The sequence below is a fragment of the Propithecus coquereli genome, unplaced genomic scaffold (assembly GCF_000956105.1).
Source record: "Propithecus coquereli isolate 6110/MARCELLA unplaced genomic scaffold, Pcoq_1.0 Scaffold120, whole genome shotgun sequence".
NCBI lineage: Eukaryota > Metazoa > Chordata > Mammalia > Primates > Indriidae > Propithecus > Propithecus coquereli.
The window spans coordinates 1053433-1070726 of NW_012136081.1; the positions used below are offsets into that span (position 1 = coordinate 1053433).

The window sequence follows — 17294 nt, forward strand, 5'->3', positions numbered from 1 at the left end:
CTCCTGGGCTCAAGCAATCCTTCTGCCTCAGCCTCCCAGAGTGCTAGGATTACAGGCGTGAGCCACCATGCCTGGCCTAGAAATAAGCTTTTTAATATGTAATTATTATATATGAAGAAAGTCTCAACAACTGTACAGATACATATAAAAGGAAATGTAAATAAATGAAATTATGTATTTTATTTCCCTACTAAAGCAAGATTTTTTCTAAATTAATCATCAGTACTCTCCAGCCAAAGACCACCAGGAACACATCTATCATTGAACAAATTGGGTTTATTATTATTGCACTACGGGGCATGTGAGTAAGAGAGTGTTAGGACTTACATAGGATTTGTGCTTGTGCTGGGTGATTTGGGGGTTTGAGGAAGCAAGGTTTCTCTCTGGATTGGATGTTGTCAGAATGCGGGTATTTCTATGATGGACTATCTTAACAACTCTTACCTAGGAGAGAAGACTATATGGAGGCTAATGCTGTAATTGGTAAAGAAACAACAGTCACTATATTAGCCAAGAAAGAGGGATGTTTCATCACCTTTGTGATTTGGAGAACGCTCATGTTTTGCTGGTGTCCAGACAAGATAACGGAGTGGTTTTGTTTTTGCCTCGCTCCCTTACAGTCAGAGAGTGACCTTGTCCAATGTTGATGTTCTGTGAAATTGTTTATGTTCACCAGATAGGCCAGCTCCTGGATGTCCAGGGATGCTTTTCTTTTTCTCAAATGTATAAATTAAATGCAATATTAATCCCAATTTCCAGTTTTGCATGCATTTGTTTTATGGGAGAATCTGACAAAGCATATCTGAGTTTAGTATCTGACCAAATAAACATTAGAGAACAGTTAAGAAACCAAGAGACACTCTGGAAGGCTGAGCGGGTAGGATTGCTTGAGCTCAGGAGAGACCAGTGTCAGCAAGAGGCGAGACCCCGTTGCTACTAAAAATAGAAAAATTAGTGGAGCGTCGTGGCATGCACCCTGTAGTCCCAGCTACTCCGGAGGCTGAGGCAGGAGGACCGCTTGAGCCTCGGTCTCAAAAAATAAAAATGAAAAAGAAAGAAAAGAAAAGAAAGAGGAAGGAAGGAAGGAAGGGGGAAGGGAGAGAGAAAAGGAAATAAAGGAAGAAAGAAAAACCAAAACAGAGAGAGAATTGCGAGATCTAAAAGACATAAAATGTTGATAAGTTACAAAAAATAAGTCTTTGTACAGCAAAAATCACCTATACCCAGGTTCACAAGGCAAACCACAAACGGATAAAATATTTTCAATGCATTTGATGCCTCTAATAAACTAAAACTAAATAACTTATCTACCAACCCAATATAAAAAGCGTCCTTTTTGATTTTTTTTACGAGTATGTACCATTAAAAAAAAATTATGCTGAGACATGAGAATCTCTTGAGCCCAGGAACTTGAGGCTGCTGTGAGCTAGGCTAAAGCAAGGGCATTCTAACCTGGGCAACAGAGCGAGACTCTGTAAAAAAAAAAAAAAAAAAAAAAAAAAGTATAAAATATTTTTAAAAATAAAAAGTAAAGGAAAAACCTTGGACTTGAACGCAGGAAAGCGCCTTGGGGAGAGACTCCGTTTCCCAGGGGGCTCCGCGAGCCCTATGCCCCGCCTCCCGGGAGGCCTTGCGCGCTTTCCGCGCCAGCTTCGGCCTTAGCCCGCGAGCGGCAGGATCGCGGCGGAGGGAGTATGGAGAGCAGCGACGAGGCGGCCAGCGAGAACCACCGCGTCCACTTGCGTCCCGTCACGCTGCGCGACGCCGCCCCCGCTGCGCTGCACCTGCTGCCCTGTGAGGTGCTGGTGAGCCAGTCGGCCCCCGTGGGGCGCTACTTCACGCCCGCCATCCGCCAGGGTCCCGACGGTGAGCGTCGCGGCCGGACTACGAATCCCGGCAGCCCCCGCGCCGCCCCCGCGTTCCTCGGTGCCGGGCTTCTGGGGATCGCGGTCCACCTGGAGGTGGCGGGAGGGCCGCCCCGGACTCGCCCCGCTGGGCTTGGGCCCTAGGGCCGGGGTCGGTCCCTGACCGAGGCTCTGCACCTCCCTCTCCAGGACTCGAAGTATCGTTTCGGGGCCGCAGTCTACGGGGCGAGGAAGTGGCGGTGCCGCCCGGCCTCCTGGGATACGTGATGGAGAACGAAGAGAAGTTGATAGGGAAGGAGGACTTCTCGGGGGGTTTGGAAAATGACAATCAGGAAGAGGAGCGAGAGCCGCTGGAGCGGGACTTTGTGAGCAAAGGGATAGGATTGGAAGCGGGTGCGGGCGGGAGCTGCGGTCCCGAAGCTGAGCCAGGCCCCTTCCCCAGGACCGCTCTATCAGAGCCACCGCCAGTTTCAGCCACTTCACTCTGTGGGGCCTGGAGACCATCCCTGGCCCGGATGCCAAAGTGCGCGGAGCCCTAACTTGGCCCAGCCTCGCTGCAGCGGTGAGTAGAGGGATGCGCTACCCCTGAATCTTGCCCATGAGCGGATTTGGAGCATTAGAGCCAGGGAAACACTGCGGGGCAGATGGAGCCTGGGCTGACTGCAGGATTCTTCTGGGTAGCGGGGAAGAGTGGCTTCCCTACTACTTTTCTCTGGCCTGTCTAGAAAGAGTTATCATTTCCTGAGCAACTGGGTCCCTCCCCAGGTATGTAGACCACCCATCCACTATAGCTTAGAAATCCAACAGTAGAGGTGACCCCTGTTGCAGATTCACGCACAGGTGCCAGAAGACTGAGAGCCAGAGCTTGACATTGAAAGCCATCGCTACCTTCACAGCAATAAACCAGCTCTTCACTTTGGAGCCAGAGTCCATCACTCCAATAAACAAGCTCTTCACAGCACCTGTGAGTCTGTGGGTGCCTTGGAGCCCTAAGTCAGCATGGCCCCCTTTCCCACAAGAACTTTTCATGGGTCTGGCCTATAGAAACAATTTATTGCCAGGGGCAATGGAGTAAGAGAGGCCAGAATTTTGCAGCCAGTACCCACCCCACCCCCAACTCCTACTTTACAAAAGAAATTTTTACAATCACCAGCCTTCTGTACAGAGTACCCCCACCCCCCACCTCACTGTACACAGCTGCCTGGCTCCCTTTGGTCCCTGGTTCAGAGCAGGCCTGGGCCTGCAGCCAGCTGACCCTGGAGTTGGCCTGAGCCCTGAGCTCGCCTTGGTGCTGGGTATCACCGGGCCCCTGCCAGGCCTGTCCCCTCGTTTCAGAGCTGTCCTCAGCCCCATCTTCCTTGGTGTGCCTCTCAGGAGCCCCAGTGGGGCAACCCCCATGGGCATCAGCTCCAGTCCTGCCAGCTGTCTTGTCACTGTGGTGGGCAGTGCCTGGTCACCACTTTCCCCTCTTGCTCCAGTCCTTGGGAGTGAAGTGCAGACACTTGGAGTCAATCCGAAGGAGCCGCTTGAGCATGGCCCGCTCATGCCCGTCCACGATGTCCTCTGACAGTGTGAGGATATACTGGCCCTGGTTGGGAGCAGCAGCAGGTGGTCAGCCCAAGTGGTGCCTGCACTCTGCCCCACACATCTGTCTCCCCTGCCCACCTACCTACCTTGTAGTAGTTGATGAGGTTGAGGTATTGCAGGGTGGAGATGACATCCTCCTTCTTGATGCTGGTGATTTCACTGATCTCGCTGTGGGAGGGCAAAGATCAGGTCCCCTGAGGGCCTTCATCTGTCCCCAGGAGCCCCAAGAGGGAATGAAAAAGCCCAGCGACAAGGCCATGCCATGCACCCCCAGGTAGGTGGGGCCAGGCTCACTTGATGGTAATCTGTGGCCTCTCCCCGCTTTCCGACTTCAGCCCCATCAGGATCTCCAGGATGGTCTGGGACCAGTAGCTTCGATAGGATAGGAGGCCAAGGTCTGAGAGGGGCTTCTCGGGGGTCCCTGTTTTCCCTTCCACTTTGGAGAGTTCATAGCCTAAAACAATGGAGCAGGAGAGGGTGGTTAAGTGGTCACAGATGGACACAGCAACGTTTAAAACCACAGGTTGCAGAGAAAGTAGGCTTACTAGTTCCCACCCTGCCCCTGCCACTTGGTAGTTCTGTGACCTTGGGTATGTGGCTTCTCTGCGCCTCAGTTTCTTCATAAAGGTCTAACAAGTATTCACTTTTCACCTGTGTGCTGAGGGCACAGAGAGGAGCAGCTGCAGTCAACGACAGCGGGGTGCTGAGGAGGCACTGAAGGCTTCCAGGCAGCGGGAATGCAGAGAAAATGGCTCATGGAAAAAAGTGCCGCCGCTTTTCCTCTGCCATCCCAGGCTCTGTCTGGGTGTGTGAGAAGGGAAGTGAGGCAGACCCCCATCCTTGGTCCAGGCCTGAGGATGCTTGAATTTTCTCAGTCAGATCAGTTCCCCTAGCTGTGACCTTGGAGTGTCGGCTACTCGTAAGACCAGGGTGGCCTGACTAGGTGGCTGTGAGGATGCGAGGAGAGAAGGTGCTTCCCAAGTCAGAGGGAGGCCATCCCTCAGAGCCAAGCAGCTGACCTCTACAGCGGCTTTTTCTCTCCTATGTGTGCTGACAGCTGGGCACTGGCAGGCAACTCCTGGCAAGATCCTCAGGCCCCCGCAAACCCCGCAGCAGCTTCACATCTCTTTAGCAGGTCTTTATTCTCCCGTCAGGGGCATCTCTGCCACTTTTAGAAGCCTTTTCTCACCCACAGTCATAACCAGCCTCATAATGGACCTTACCCCTTTCTGTTTTCCTGCCTTTGGTACAGCTTTACTGGCCAGTCTTACCTTCTTGCCCAATCTCCTGTGACTTCCACCAAACAACCCAGTGGTGAGAGGGACAGAGAGACTGGTGTTTGGGGAGAGGAAGCACAGAAGGAGTGGGGCAAGCTTGGGTCCCTATTTAACTTTGCTGGGGCCACACTGCATGTAGAGACCTAACAGGTCAACTGGAGGCCACACACCACTTCCTCAGCTACAGGGACTCCTGGCCCCTCCCCAGTGAACACCCACCCACCCTCTGAGCTGCCTGGAATGGTGCTTCAGGTGCCCTGCTGGACCCTGCTCAGCAGAACTGAACATACCTCCTGGGTGGCACTATCCACACCCCATCTCCACTGAGGGCTAACCTCCAAGACTGAGTTTAAGCATCACCTACTCTACCAGGCTGAGAACTTCTGAGGATGTGACCCATCTGGGTAACATTTGACCAATAAAATTTCTCAAATGGACCATGATCTTCATCAAGTCAAGCCTCTGTGTTTTCACCAGGCAAACAGCTAAAGCTTCCTCCCGTCTCCCTGGTCAGAGCTTGGTTATTCCAAGGGTTCGGTGAGTAGAGAGGGGGATGGGAGGATAAAAAGCAAGAAAGCAGAAGGGAGCCTCAGGGTCAGGAGGGAACTGAAGAGACCTGACTAAACACAAGAGCAGGGGACAAATCCATGCTTACATCTGTTTGTCAACAGCACTCTGAACATCCACTGCCTACAAGGCTCAGGGAACAAGTGGGGAAATTAACCACTGGTCCTTGCCCAAGGACTTGTATTGTGGCACACAGTACCAGACAGATGAGCAATTGGCTTGTTAAGCTCCTGCCTGTGGCCCTGGCAGAACAGATGGGTCGGATTTACGAAAAGTTGGGTATCAATGTGGGGCTAAGAACCTGCCCCACACAAGCCAGGACAGTCACCCTGAGAAGAGAGAGAACCTTGGTGGAGTGCCACCTTTATTTCTGGCTGGCTACCCTGGTGACCAGGCTGCACAGCCACGTTTGAGATTCTCTGCACAAGAGGCACCAGTAGTGGGTGCACTACCCACCAGCTGGGCAGCACACATACTCACTGAACTCAATCAGCAGCTTGCCATAGCCCCGGCGCTGGTAGGGAGGCAGGGTTAGGATGCAGGCCACGTTGTAGTCTTCTGTTGATTCCTTCTCCTGGAACAGAGGAACAGGTGAGCGTGAGGGAAGGGACCTGGCTCAGGGCAGAGCCAAGGGACAGCCTGGGTGAGCACTGACCTTGGAGAAGTAGCCCACAATGTGGAAGCCCTTGCAGTCGTACTCCGTCATGACGTAGAAGAGGAAGGGGTCTGTGTCATAGTATAAGGTCTTGTGGTCGAGGAAACACTTAGCCAAAAGACACAAATTCTGGGAGTAACTCTGCAAGGGAAAAGGACTATAACCACTCTGGGTACTGGCCCTGAGCACAGCCAGTGGTCCAGGGTCAGCCAGGAGCTTCTCTGTGCTGTGCCCCAGGCTGACAGGCGAGGAGCATTCCTCCCTGGGGCCTTACCCATTCCACCAGTCAGGCTGTCCCCACCACTTAGGCAGGGCCACTCCTTAGTGTTGAGGAACCTGTGTACCAGCTCCATGATGGTGTTCTTGATCACCTGCCTCCCTGGTGAGCTGGGCAGGGTCACCCCCGCTGCTTCCCCTAACTCCATCCAAACCTGGGTGGGGGTCTCTACTGCCCTCTGCTGTATTTAACAACAAATTGACGTGGCTCCATGAAGCCAGACACTCCAACACCAAGGCTCCTGAGAGCAATCCCCTGTTTGACAGTCTTCGGAGTTGGGCTGTCAAAAACCTAATACTCTGTACCCACAGTCACACCTCCTGGGAACTTATTTACTATTCTAAGACAGAGGTAAGGAATTCTAGAATTTAACAAAATAACAGCTTCAGGGGTTCCTCTAGCAAAATTGCGGATCTTGCTGGTTTACTTTGGCATACAATTTATCTTGCATTTCAGACATGGCTTTTTAACTACCTACTGGGTACTGCCACTTGGATGCCCAGGTCCACACTTCGTATAAAATGAACAGTGGTTAATGGAGCATCCTCATCACCTGACCTTGGTCCCTTGTAAGAGCATTCCCTCTTCCTCTTTTTCTGCCTCTCGCCCAGAATGATCTTCACATCATCTCTGTACATCAGTGCCTGCCCCTCAGAACCCCACTGCTTGGAATTCCCTTAGCCATGAAATTTCCTCAGCCACTTCATCCTCCATGTCAAGGCTCAAAGATTACCTCCTTTGGGTCCTGCTCACCCAACCTGTTTCACCCTGGGATCTAAGTGGCCACTTGCATGTCTATCTCCCCCGTGGACCGTAAGCTGTCTGAGAACAGAAATTATGTCTAATTTCTGGTCATCTGTGTGCCCTCTAGCACCTGACCTACAGGAGGAACCCAATAAAAACAGGCTGAACTGATCTCTTAGCCTGACTGGTCAGTGTTTCCCTGAGCAGGAAGAAACTGCTCATCTGACTTACTCCAGGGCCCCACTGCCCCTCAGCTACTAACCTTGTTCTTACGTCCATCAATCTCAAAAAAAGAGATGGTTCCCTTGCGGTAAATCTCGTTGCCTGGGGGATGTCGCAGGTCACACTTGGTCTGAGGAAGAGAGGAGGATCAGGGAAAAGGGCAGGGTCGGGGGTGGTGGGAGGGCAGCCTCCCTGGACCCCTCATACCAAGTGACGCTGAAGACATTTGAGGCTACGGCCGTACTTGAGGCAGAACTCGCACAGGTAGAGCACGGGCAACGTAGTGAGCTCCTGTGGGTACGGGGAGAAGTACCACGGCTTGAGGCGGTGCCGGCCCAGTTCAATGCACTCAATGTTCTTCATCCGGGTGACAATGTCGTCGTGGCTCCGGTCCGATACCAGGCTGCCGGTCATGCGTGGTGCTGATGGTATTCCATCTGAGCTATCCTGGGAGTCCTGGCCAGTAGAAGACACTAGGTTAGAGGAGACAGCTCAGCAGGACACTAGAGCTCACAGTCCCTTGACAAGTTTCTTTCTTCAAGCCTAACAGCAACCCAATAGGGGAGGTACCATAATCCCCCTTTTCCCGATTAAAAAAACTGAAACTTTGAGGGATAACTTGGAAAAGATCACCCAATGGCTGATCTGAACCATGCTCCGCCTGGCTCCTAATCCCACCACTGCCCAGCACCCCTTATTTTTAAACTGGTCACTGAGTTAACTCTCCACCCTGCTTACATCTTCTCCTTTTCACACAGCTTCCCCTTTCTGCTGTTCCCCACACCCACCTCATCGGTGCCCAAGCAATTTGATTTTCGCTTCCGGCCAGGCTGAGCTGCCACTGCCCTACGGGCGGATCCATTCTGCAGATGAGACAGGTGGTAGGAATAGAAGGGTTGGCTGTGAGATGAGCCTGAAAGGGGGTACCAGAGGGCAGAAGAGAGGAAGGGAAGAAGAGATGGTTTGGAGAACTCACCTGGGGGAAAACTGAGGCTGGGGCTGTCTCGCTGGGCACCGGAGTTGCTGGTGAAACCACCTCCACCTTCCGTTTCTGCAGAGAGAAACCAAGAAAGGTGGGTCAGAAGGTAGGGAAGGTGGGACCTGAGAAGAAAGCAAGGTCCCTGGAATTGCTGAGGGTACCGTTGAGCGGTGGTTGGGCTGCAGGCAGGAGCTGGAGGAGAGCGGCTGGTCAGGCTCGCCACCGGGAATGGCCTCCCGCTCCTTGGGCAGGTTGAAGCGGAGTGTGATCTGGACCGGGATTGGCAAGGTCTTCCCGCTGGCCTGGGCGGAGGCCGGCTGTAGAGATAGGTCCAGGGTCTTCCTCTGGGGTGGGGATGGTGGTGGGATAGGAAGGGGAGGAGGGGCCCCTACGCATGGAGTGTTCAAACCCCACCCTCTGCTTTCTCAAGGACATAGGAATAGCTATTTGACTCTGGGAGCCACATCTGTAATTTGACTCCCATTCTCTGCAAGCTGAAGTTAGGGTGGGAGAGTGCCGCCTCCTGCCCATCCAGGAGCCCGTAAGGCCAAGATGTGAGAGAAATAGGAGGCAGGAGAGAAGAGGTGAAGTGGGGGACCTACTCACCACCTCTCTCTCCGGAGAGCCGGGGCGGGACCCAGGAAGTCCGTTCTTGGTAGGAGTCTTGGCCTCTTTCTTGGGGAATTGGATCTTCTTTAGGTCCAGCCGCTCGTGGGTCACCCATTCATCCAGGCGTTTGTTGACTGCAGCAGTGGAGATGGCTCAGGAAGGAATGCCAGAGGCTGCTCCCCAGCCCTACCCTGCAGCCCATCTCACCCAGGCCCAGAACTCACAGTCAATGTAATGGACGTAGAAAAGCTTCCTGCCACTGATGTCCTTGACGCTCAGGATCTCGGCCAGGGCTACGGGAATAGCACAGGCAGGGACCTTAGACGGGCCAGGCCATGAGACTCCACCCTTCCACGACCTGAACCCCACCCCCAGACCAGATCCCTAACCCCCAGCACTTGGTAGCTTTCATCCAAGTCTCCTTCAGTCACCAAGCACCACCCCCTCTCCAGAGCCCCGCCCCGTCCATCTTTGAACGGCTAAAAGCCACGCCCCTCCTTTAGAGTATGCGCCCCGCCCGACCCAGGATTCTAGAGGCCCCTCCCCCTCCCGGGGGTTCTGTTGATTCCCCCCGCCCCTCGCCCTCTGGTTCCTAAGCCCCGCCCACCAACGTCACTCACGCCACTCATCTTCGTTGTCCTGGTTCCGCCGCAGCACGGGTAGGCGGCAGCCCTCGATTATCTCCCCCTGGGGAGACAGCGCGGCGCCAGGGTCGGCTACTGGGGGGCCTCGGGCTCTACCCACCTCCCCTGGCTCCCTCCGCCCCGCCCCGGGCACCGGACTCACCACCTCCGCCATCTTCCCTCCCTCCACTGCCACTTCCGGCCCCTCTGGGAGACGTCACTTCCGGGACCGAGCACGCCGCCGGCCGTGGTGCACCGAAGCCACTTTAGAAGAGGACCTTTGGGAGATGCCGCGACCCAGCTGCAAGCGGGGAGCTGGCCCGTCTGGTTGGCAGGAGAACTGGATGTTTTTTTTAAGTCTCGGACCGGGTCCTGGGTGGAATCCCCACAACGTGCACAGCGATTGGAGGAAAACTGAGTCCGTCACGTGACGCCCACCGAGTGCGCCGCGGGTCACGTGGCACGAGTGTTTCGGCTTTGTCAGAGGGCTGTGCTCTGGCGTCTCCTAGTGGCGGCGGGAGGTGTCTCATCGAGTGAACTGCGCGTGCTCGGCTGGGGCGGCCTGGAGGGCGGGAAGCAGCTGTTTGAGAAGCTGAAAGAGTGAGTGTGACTGAAGGGACTTGAGTGCCTGGCCAAATGGGTGGCCTTCATTCCGTAGGCGGGGGGACGCACGGAAACTCCTGGCTTTGTTGTCTTATATATTAGGTTTCTAATTTTTAAAATAGTACATGCTTTATTCATTCATACATTTAACAAATACTTAGTGAGTCCCACCCATGTGTCAGGCACTATTCTTGGAGTCTGGAATACATCAGTGAACAAAATAAAGACCTCTGCTTTCATGGAGCTTACATTCTTTGGGGTTCATAGGAAACAGATGGGTATAGATAAACAAATATATTAAAAAGTAAATTATTTACTCTGTCAAAGAGTGATAAGTGTTATAGGAAACCAAAAAAATTGAACAAGGTAAAGGAGATGGGTAGGCAGGCTATAATTTTAAATAGAGTGCTCAGGACAGGCCTGGATGAAAATGTATTATTTGAGCAAGATTTAAAAGGGTGAAGGGGTGAGCCATGGAGATACCTGGGAGAAAATGTTCCAGAAAAACAGGCCGCAAGAAGGGGGAGGAAAGTATAACCTCACATCATTACTGGGAAATGTCCACAGTGAGTTTTGGCCAAGTGTCTTATAGACCAGGAGTGGGCAAACGATGGCCTGTGGGCCAAGGCCAGCTCTCTGCTTGTTTCCTTACTGCCCACAGACTGAGAATGACTTTTACACTTTTTAGTGGTTGGGAAAAAAATATTTCATGACATGAAAATTAAATGAAATTTAAATTTCAGTGTCTATAAATAAGTTTTTGTTGGAACACAGCCACATTAATTCATTTACATATTATCTACGACTCCATTCACATATAAACTGAATAGTTGTGTCTGAGATACATGGTCCACAAAGCCTAGGGTGTTTGCTATCTAAAATGTTTGCTAACTCTTGCTTTAGACTATTGTGCTAATTGGTAAATTGGTTCTAAGTGTGTATATTGTTCTGTGATTGGCTTGTTCACTTAGCAATGGAAATTGAACACTTGTTACTAAATATTCCATAGCACTATTTTGATGGCTAAGTAGTGGTTTGTTGTTTAGATGGAACTTAGCTGCCATAACTACTTTCCTGTTGTTGAATATTCAAATTATTTCCAGTATTCCCTATTATAAACAATGCGACAAAGAGCATCCTTATACATACAGCTTTCCACATATTCATCCCAGCATGATTTGCAGTGAAGATACAAGCGGGACAGGCTGTATTGCATTTCAGAAGGATCACCTGATGGCAGTGTCCTTGGATTAGAGGAGGTAGGACCCGAAGAGACCAATCAGAAGGTGTTGAAATCAGCCATTCACAGATGACAGTCAATAATGTTTATCCAGGGCCTGCTAAATATTGCAGTGAGCACAGTTTTGGTCCCTGCCTGCTTGCAAAGTCACCAGTGGCCTCCCACATTGCTAATCCATTGGCCACTTCTCAATCCTCAGAGACATTTGCCATGGTTGGCCACACCCTCTTTCTTGAAACACTCTTCTTGTCTTTCCGGGACACCAGACCCTCCCAGTTTCCTTCCTACTTCCCCGGCTGCTCCACATCTCCTTTGCTGGCTTCTCTTCCGGTCCCTGACCTCTGAACGTTAGCAGGCCCAGGTTCTGTCCTGGACTTCGTCTCATATTCACAATCCCTTCATCATCGCCTTGAGGCTCATGGCTTTAAATATCATTCATGTGCTGAGGTTTCTCAGATTTGTATCTTCACCCCAGATCTCTTCCCTGAGCTCAGCTCTCACTGGCCACTCAGTATCTCCATTTGGACCTCTACAGGGCATGTCCAAAACCAGACTCCTGAGCTTCCTTTCCAACATGTTTCTCTCACCATCTTTCGTATTCCTGTCAATAACGACTTTATCCTTCCTGTTTCTCAGGCCAAAAGTCTTAAAGTCATCCCTGACTTCTCTGCTGCTCTCCCGTTCAATTTGTCAACAAATGCTCTTGGCTCTACCATTCTCGTTGCCTTTGCCACTGCCACTCTGGGCAAGCTACCACCGTCTGTTCCCAGAACTATTGCAACAGCTTCATATGTAGGAACAACATCCTTCAAAAATATAATTCAGACCATGTCACTTTGATCACAATCCACCAACAGTTTCTCATTTACTTAAAAACACAAATCCTCACACAAATCCAGCTTCCTCTTCTTCCCACCTCCCCCATCACGGCTCCTCCTCCTGTCCCTCTGGCTCATTGTGTTCCAGCCACATTGGCCTCTCTGCTGTCTGTAGGTCATACCAGGCATGTTCCTCCCTGGGTCCTTTACTGTTTCCTGCCTGTGACATTTTCATTTATCCACTTGGTTTTCTCCTTCACTTCATTCAAGTCTTAGCTCAAATGTCACCTTCCCTGTGAGGGCTTTTCTGACCTCCCGATTAAATCTTCCCACCCCCCTCCCCACTTCATTTTTCTACGCAGCACTTATCCCCAGCTGTCAAATAATATATTTTCCTTACTCATTTATTTACTGTCCTTCCCTCACCAGATAGTAAGATCAGTGAGTGCAGCATTTATATTGTTTTGTCCACTGCTACTCTCCCGGCTGCTAGGATGGTGCCTGACTCCTAGTAGGTGTTCCGTTAAAGACTGCCAAATGGATGAGGCACATAGCCTCACCAGGGAGCCAGAGGTGTGCACTGACAGTTCTGGGGGGGTCCTATACGATGGCAAGGAAGCCCAGGGCATCTGTCAAAGGAGACACTGACCCAGGTGGGGGTCCAGGAAGGTGTCTCTGAGCATCTGGTATCTGACCTATGACTTAGAAAGGGGTTGGAGCCATTCCAGGCAGTGGGGACAGCAACAGCAAAGACCAAAAAGAGGACAAAAGAAACAGCCAGGTTAATCAGGCATCAGTCATTGAACATTAATTGAGCACCAACTACGTGCAACACCCTGAAGGAGCAACATAAGCAAAGACGGATGAGGCCCCTGCTTTAGTGCACAGCCATGAACAGCTAACAAAGCAAAACACAATCCTGCTGGATGGTGGTAAGTGCTGCGACAGTGATAAAACAGTGTGATCTGGCCACGAGTGAGGGACTGGTCAGTGCGGGCCACACTGAGGCTGTCAGTCGGTATCCCTGCCACTGCCAGTCACACACCTGCTCAAGCTGGCTTAATAAGGGGAGGTCTCGGGTCAGGTAGTGCAAAGGCATGCAGGGCTTTAGGAATGGCTTTGGGGACTCAACAATGTTACCACCAGCACAGTTTCTGTCTTTCTACTCTGGCCTCCTCAGGGTTACCTTCCTCCATGTGAAGGCTGACTCCTCTTGTGGCCACTCACAAGGTAGCTACTCACAGCTATGGGGCCTACATGTGTCCTGGACTTGAACCATTTCAAGGGGTTGAACCATTTTAGGGCATGTGCCTCTGCCTCAGCCAACCCCTGTGACCAAGGAGAGTGGAAGATCACTGCTTTAAACAAACCAGGGCCCACCCCTGCAGCTGGGTTGGGTCAGTACCATCCAAACAGTGGATGTTACAGCTGGTGGTGGAGTCAGGGACAGCCATTGGGAGGCAGCCAGGATGTCCACTGCAGGAGATGACATGTCACCTGAGGCCTGAATGATGAGAAGGGACAACCTTGGAAGATCTGGGGAAGATGTGTTCCAAGCAGAGGGAATGGCAAGTCCAGAAGTCAAGGTTGGGGAGGGGGTGGGGACAGCTCGGTGTACTCCAGAAAAAAGAAGTCAGTGTGGCTGGGGGTGCAGGGGGGTGGAGGTGACGATCCAGGAGTCAGAGAGCTGACAGGGCCTATCATGGGGCTTTTTACGGCACTTTTATGAGGAAGTCAGATTTTGCTTTAAATGCAAATGGGAAGCCATGGGAGAATTTAGAGCAAGGAAATAATGTTATCCGAGTAAAGCTTTAAAAGACAACTGAGGGAATGAGAGCAACTGGGGACTTTTGGGACCAGCAGCTTGAGTCCAGCTAGAAGGTTCTTGCAGCTGTGGAGGCAAGGGCCGAAGGCAGCTGGAGGTTGAGGTGTGACCAAGAATGCAATGAGAGAAGACCTGGCGGGGACGTGAGAATGGGGCCTTGGACCTGTTGGGGGCCAGCAGTTCTCCACCAGGGCTCAGATCTCCACGAGTCTCAGATGATGTAGTTAGAGAATTCTTTTTTTTTTGTGACAGAGTCTCACTCTGTTGCCCGGGCTAGAGTGCCATGGCGTCAGCCTAGCTCACAGCAACCTCAAACTCCTGGGCTCAAGCGATCCTTCTGCCTCAGCCCCCCAATTAGCTAGGACTACAGGCGTGCGCCACTGCACCTGACTAATTTTTTAAAATTTTTTTCGTATGTAGAGATGGGGTATTGCTATGTTGCCCAGGCTGGCCTTGAACTCCTGGGTTCAAGCAATTCTCCCACCTCAGGCTCCCAAAGTGCTGGATTACATGTGTGCACCACCACACCTGCACAGGAAGTTTCTCTAGGACATGGATCAGTTGGACACTCTTGGTTGTAAATAGCAGAAAACCAAGAATAAACTGGCTGAATAAACTGGAGTTCTCACCTCCCTGGAGGTAGAGCAGCTCTAAGACTGGTTGGCCCCGTGGCTCACAGGTGACACCTTCACCTACCCAGGCTGCTGCTTTCTCTCCATGCCACCAACTCACCAGTTGGCTTCATCCGGTGGATTCTCCTTAGGGTAGCAAGATGCCTGCAGCAGCCACTGGGCCACATGCTTCTGCTTTCTAATGTTTCCATGCAGGGATTCCTTCTCAGCATTTCTTGAGAGATGTATGTTTTCTCTGAATCCTGAGCAGGGCTGATTTCAAAACCAAGTGACTGTGCCTCTGCACAGGGCCTAGCCTCAGAAGGGCCCTGTGCTTCCTTTAATGCTCTTCATCACCATCATGCCATTTCTTAATTTTTCAATAAAGGGCTCTGCATTTTCATTCTTCACTGAGCCGGACAAATGATGTCACTGGTCTTGGTCCTGGAAAAATCAGTCAAAAAATAAGAAAACAGGAAAAAGTATAATTCTTCCTCAAGAGTTGAAGCTTAACAATGAACATGGAGATATCACTGCTTCGAAGGAACCCCCCAATGTCAAGTCAAGAGCAAGAGCAAGAGCAGGAGGGAGCACGGAGGAGAGAGGCTCTGGGCTGGAAGCAGTCTTGCCTGTAGCTGGCACCACATTTTAAGTGTGGGTTCATGGCCCTGTCTCTGCTGTCAGTAAGTTCTTTCTTTTTTTTTTAATTGTAGTAAAATACACACAACATAAAATTTACCATTTAAACCAGTTTTAAGGGTACTGTTCAGTTACATTAAGTACACCCAGTTCCGGAATGATTTTCGTCTTCCCAAACTGAAGCTCTGTCCCAATTAAACGCTGACTCTCCATCCCCCTCTCCCAGCCCCTGGCACCCACCATCCTACTATCTGTCTCTATGACTTTGACTGCTCCAGGGACCTCATATAAGTGGGATCCTGCAATAGCTGTTCTCTTGCATCTGTCTTGCTTCAGTTAGAATAATGTCTGCAAGGTTCATCCATGTTGTAGCATGTGTCAGAATTTCATTCCTTTTTAAGGCTGAATAATATTCTTGTATGGATATGCTACATCAGTGAGTCATTCCTGCAACTAAAATAAATATTAATACGTTTGTATGCATAGTATCCTTTATAGAAATCCCATGAATGATATTCCAAGAGATAACACCTTTTGGAAGCAAACTAAGTTCTTAAATGGTCATTTCTGCATGGGATTCTGGGTAGTACTGCTAATCTTGCTAGGAGATCCAAATGTTCATTTTAAGAATGGTGACTTCTATGCAAACACATATGGATTCTTAAACAAAAAATAATAAGAATGGCAACTTCTAAATATTAAATATTTGTAGCATTATTTCTCAGTTTGGGAAATGACTTTTAATTGGCATTTAATTTATGTTCATTTTCTTATAATCTTTATCAAATGTCTGAATCAGGTAAAGATTATTTTTACATGTTATTAACATATAGAGTCTGGTTATGATATGTTGGGGCATAATAAATCTTGCATATATTATTTTATCTTTTTTTTAAAAAAACAGTAACCTCTGGAGCTTTTAGCACAAGGCTATTACAGAAAAGTGATTCAGTCTTTATGTTCGGTTATTTTAATTTAAAAATATATGAAGTGTTGTGAAAAATACAAAATAACTTATGATTTGGGCAGGATCATCATGGGGAGGAGGGAGGACAGAGATGAGAAAGACAGAGAGACAGAGAGACGGTGACAGAGAGTTCCCTGGAGGCTAGAGACAGGCCAGGGGAGATGCCATCCACGCCCTTGTCCAGGACTCACTCCCTTCCCCCACTCTCTAGCCTCTGACTGCTCTTCCTGACCTGGACATTCTTCCCTGGCCTGGATATTCTCAGCTTAGATGCCTCCTCCTCCAGGAAGCCTCTGGAGCTCACAGCCCCAGGTGCTTGTCACATGTGAGGCGAGTATCCAGTGATGTGTCTGTTTCCCCTGCTCATGGGGCTGCGTCGTCATCCTGATTTCATCAGCATCATCTCAGTGCCTGCACAAAGGCGGCTCTTAGTGAACATTTGCTGGAGGAATGAATCTCAACCCACAGTCACGTCACCTTGTGAACAGCATTAGGTGCTTATCCATTTGACAGGTGAGTCATGAAGGCTCAGAGCTCTGGTGACCTAACCAAGCCATGGAGCCAGGACACCACTTCAACATAGACCCTTCCTTCTGATCCACCATTCAACCCACTGCCAGGCCTGCTGCAGGCGTCCCAGAGCCAGCATAGATCCCTCGTCAGTGGAGAAGTCGGCCGGAAGAATGGGGGGCAGTCTGAGTGGCCACAGCACTGATTGCTGAGCAGAAGATAGCCTTTAAGTATTGTGTTTCATCTTAAAAGTTTATGTGACGTTTTCTTATTGTGTTTTACAAGAGCAGTTTTGTTGTTGTTGTTATCAGGTAGCATTCATTTGGTGTTTGCTCCATGTGTCCTAATAAACACACCTTCACACGTCAGGTGGTCTTCTCAGCCAGGAGGAAAGTCCAGTTTGTGCTCTGCCCAAACCATCCTGAAGATGGAGGGCTTGTGAAGGCTTTTCAAAATTTTCATTTCACCCAAAATATACTTTTTTGTTTAAAAATTATTTTTCTCTGATTATACACAACCATTTTGAAGCCCTGTCTTTCCCCAGCAGTGTCACTATCCCTTGTTGGCCACATGCAAAGTGGCTAGCAGAGGAAAAAGCCAGGGCCCACTCTTCTACAACAGCTCCAAGAATTTTGGCTTGAAAGATGTCAATAAAGTGTTTGCTTGAGGACACTGG

General features: G+C 50.4%; 2 protein-coding genes across 3 annotated transcripts; one reads left to right on the forward strand and one right to left on the reverse strand.

The window, feature by feature from the left end:
• The first annotated feature begins 1659 nt into the window (after nucleotides 1-1659).
• RNASEH2C (ribonuclease H2, subunit C) lies at nucleotides 1660-2826 on the forward strand. The gene is made up of 4 exons (XM_012665580.1): nucleotides 1660-1866; nucleotides 2055-2230; nucleotides 2308-2427; nucleotides 2694-2826. Exons 1-4 carry the CDS (start codon nucleotides 1695-1697, stop codon nucleotides 2718-2720), a joined length of 495 nt encoding a protein of 164 aa, XP_012521034.1. The 5' UTR covers nucleotides 1660-1694; the 3' UTR covers nucleotides 2721-2826.
• Nucleotides 2827-2897: 71 nt separating this feature from the next.
• KAT5 (K(lysine) acetyltransferase 5) lies at nucleotides 2898-9850 on the reverse strand. Of its 2 annotated transcripts, XM_012665581.1 has the most exons (13): nucleotides 9403-9850; nucleotides 9007-9075; nucleotides 8780-8916; nucleotides 8335-8490; nucleotides 8171-8245; nucleotides 7983-8057; nucleotides 7402-7650; nucleotides 7235-7324; nucleotides 5952-6092; nucleotides 5777-5870; nucleotides 3747-3906; nucleotides 3539-3620; nucleotides 2898-3453 (listed from the first exon to the last, which is right to left on the reverse strand). In XM_012665581.1, the coding sequence occupies exons 1-13, from the start codon at nucleotides 9578-9580 to the stop codon at nucleotides 3319-3321; spliced, it is 1641 nt and encodes a 546-aa protein (XP_012521035.1). In that variant the 5' UTR covers nucleotides 9581-9850; the 3' UTR covers nucleotides 2898-3318. The 2 variants fall into 2 exon arrangements, with proteins under 2 accessions (XP_012521035.1, XP_012521036.1); XM_012665582.1 differs by lacking the exon at nucleotides 8335-8490.
• Between the last annotated feature and the right edge of the window lie 7444 nt (nucleotides 9851-17294).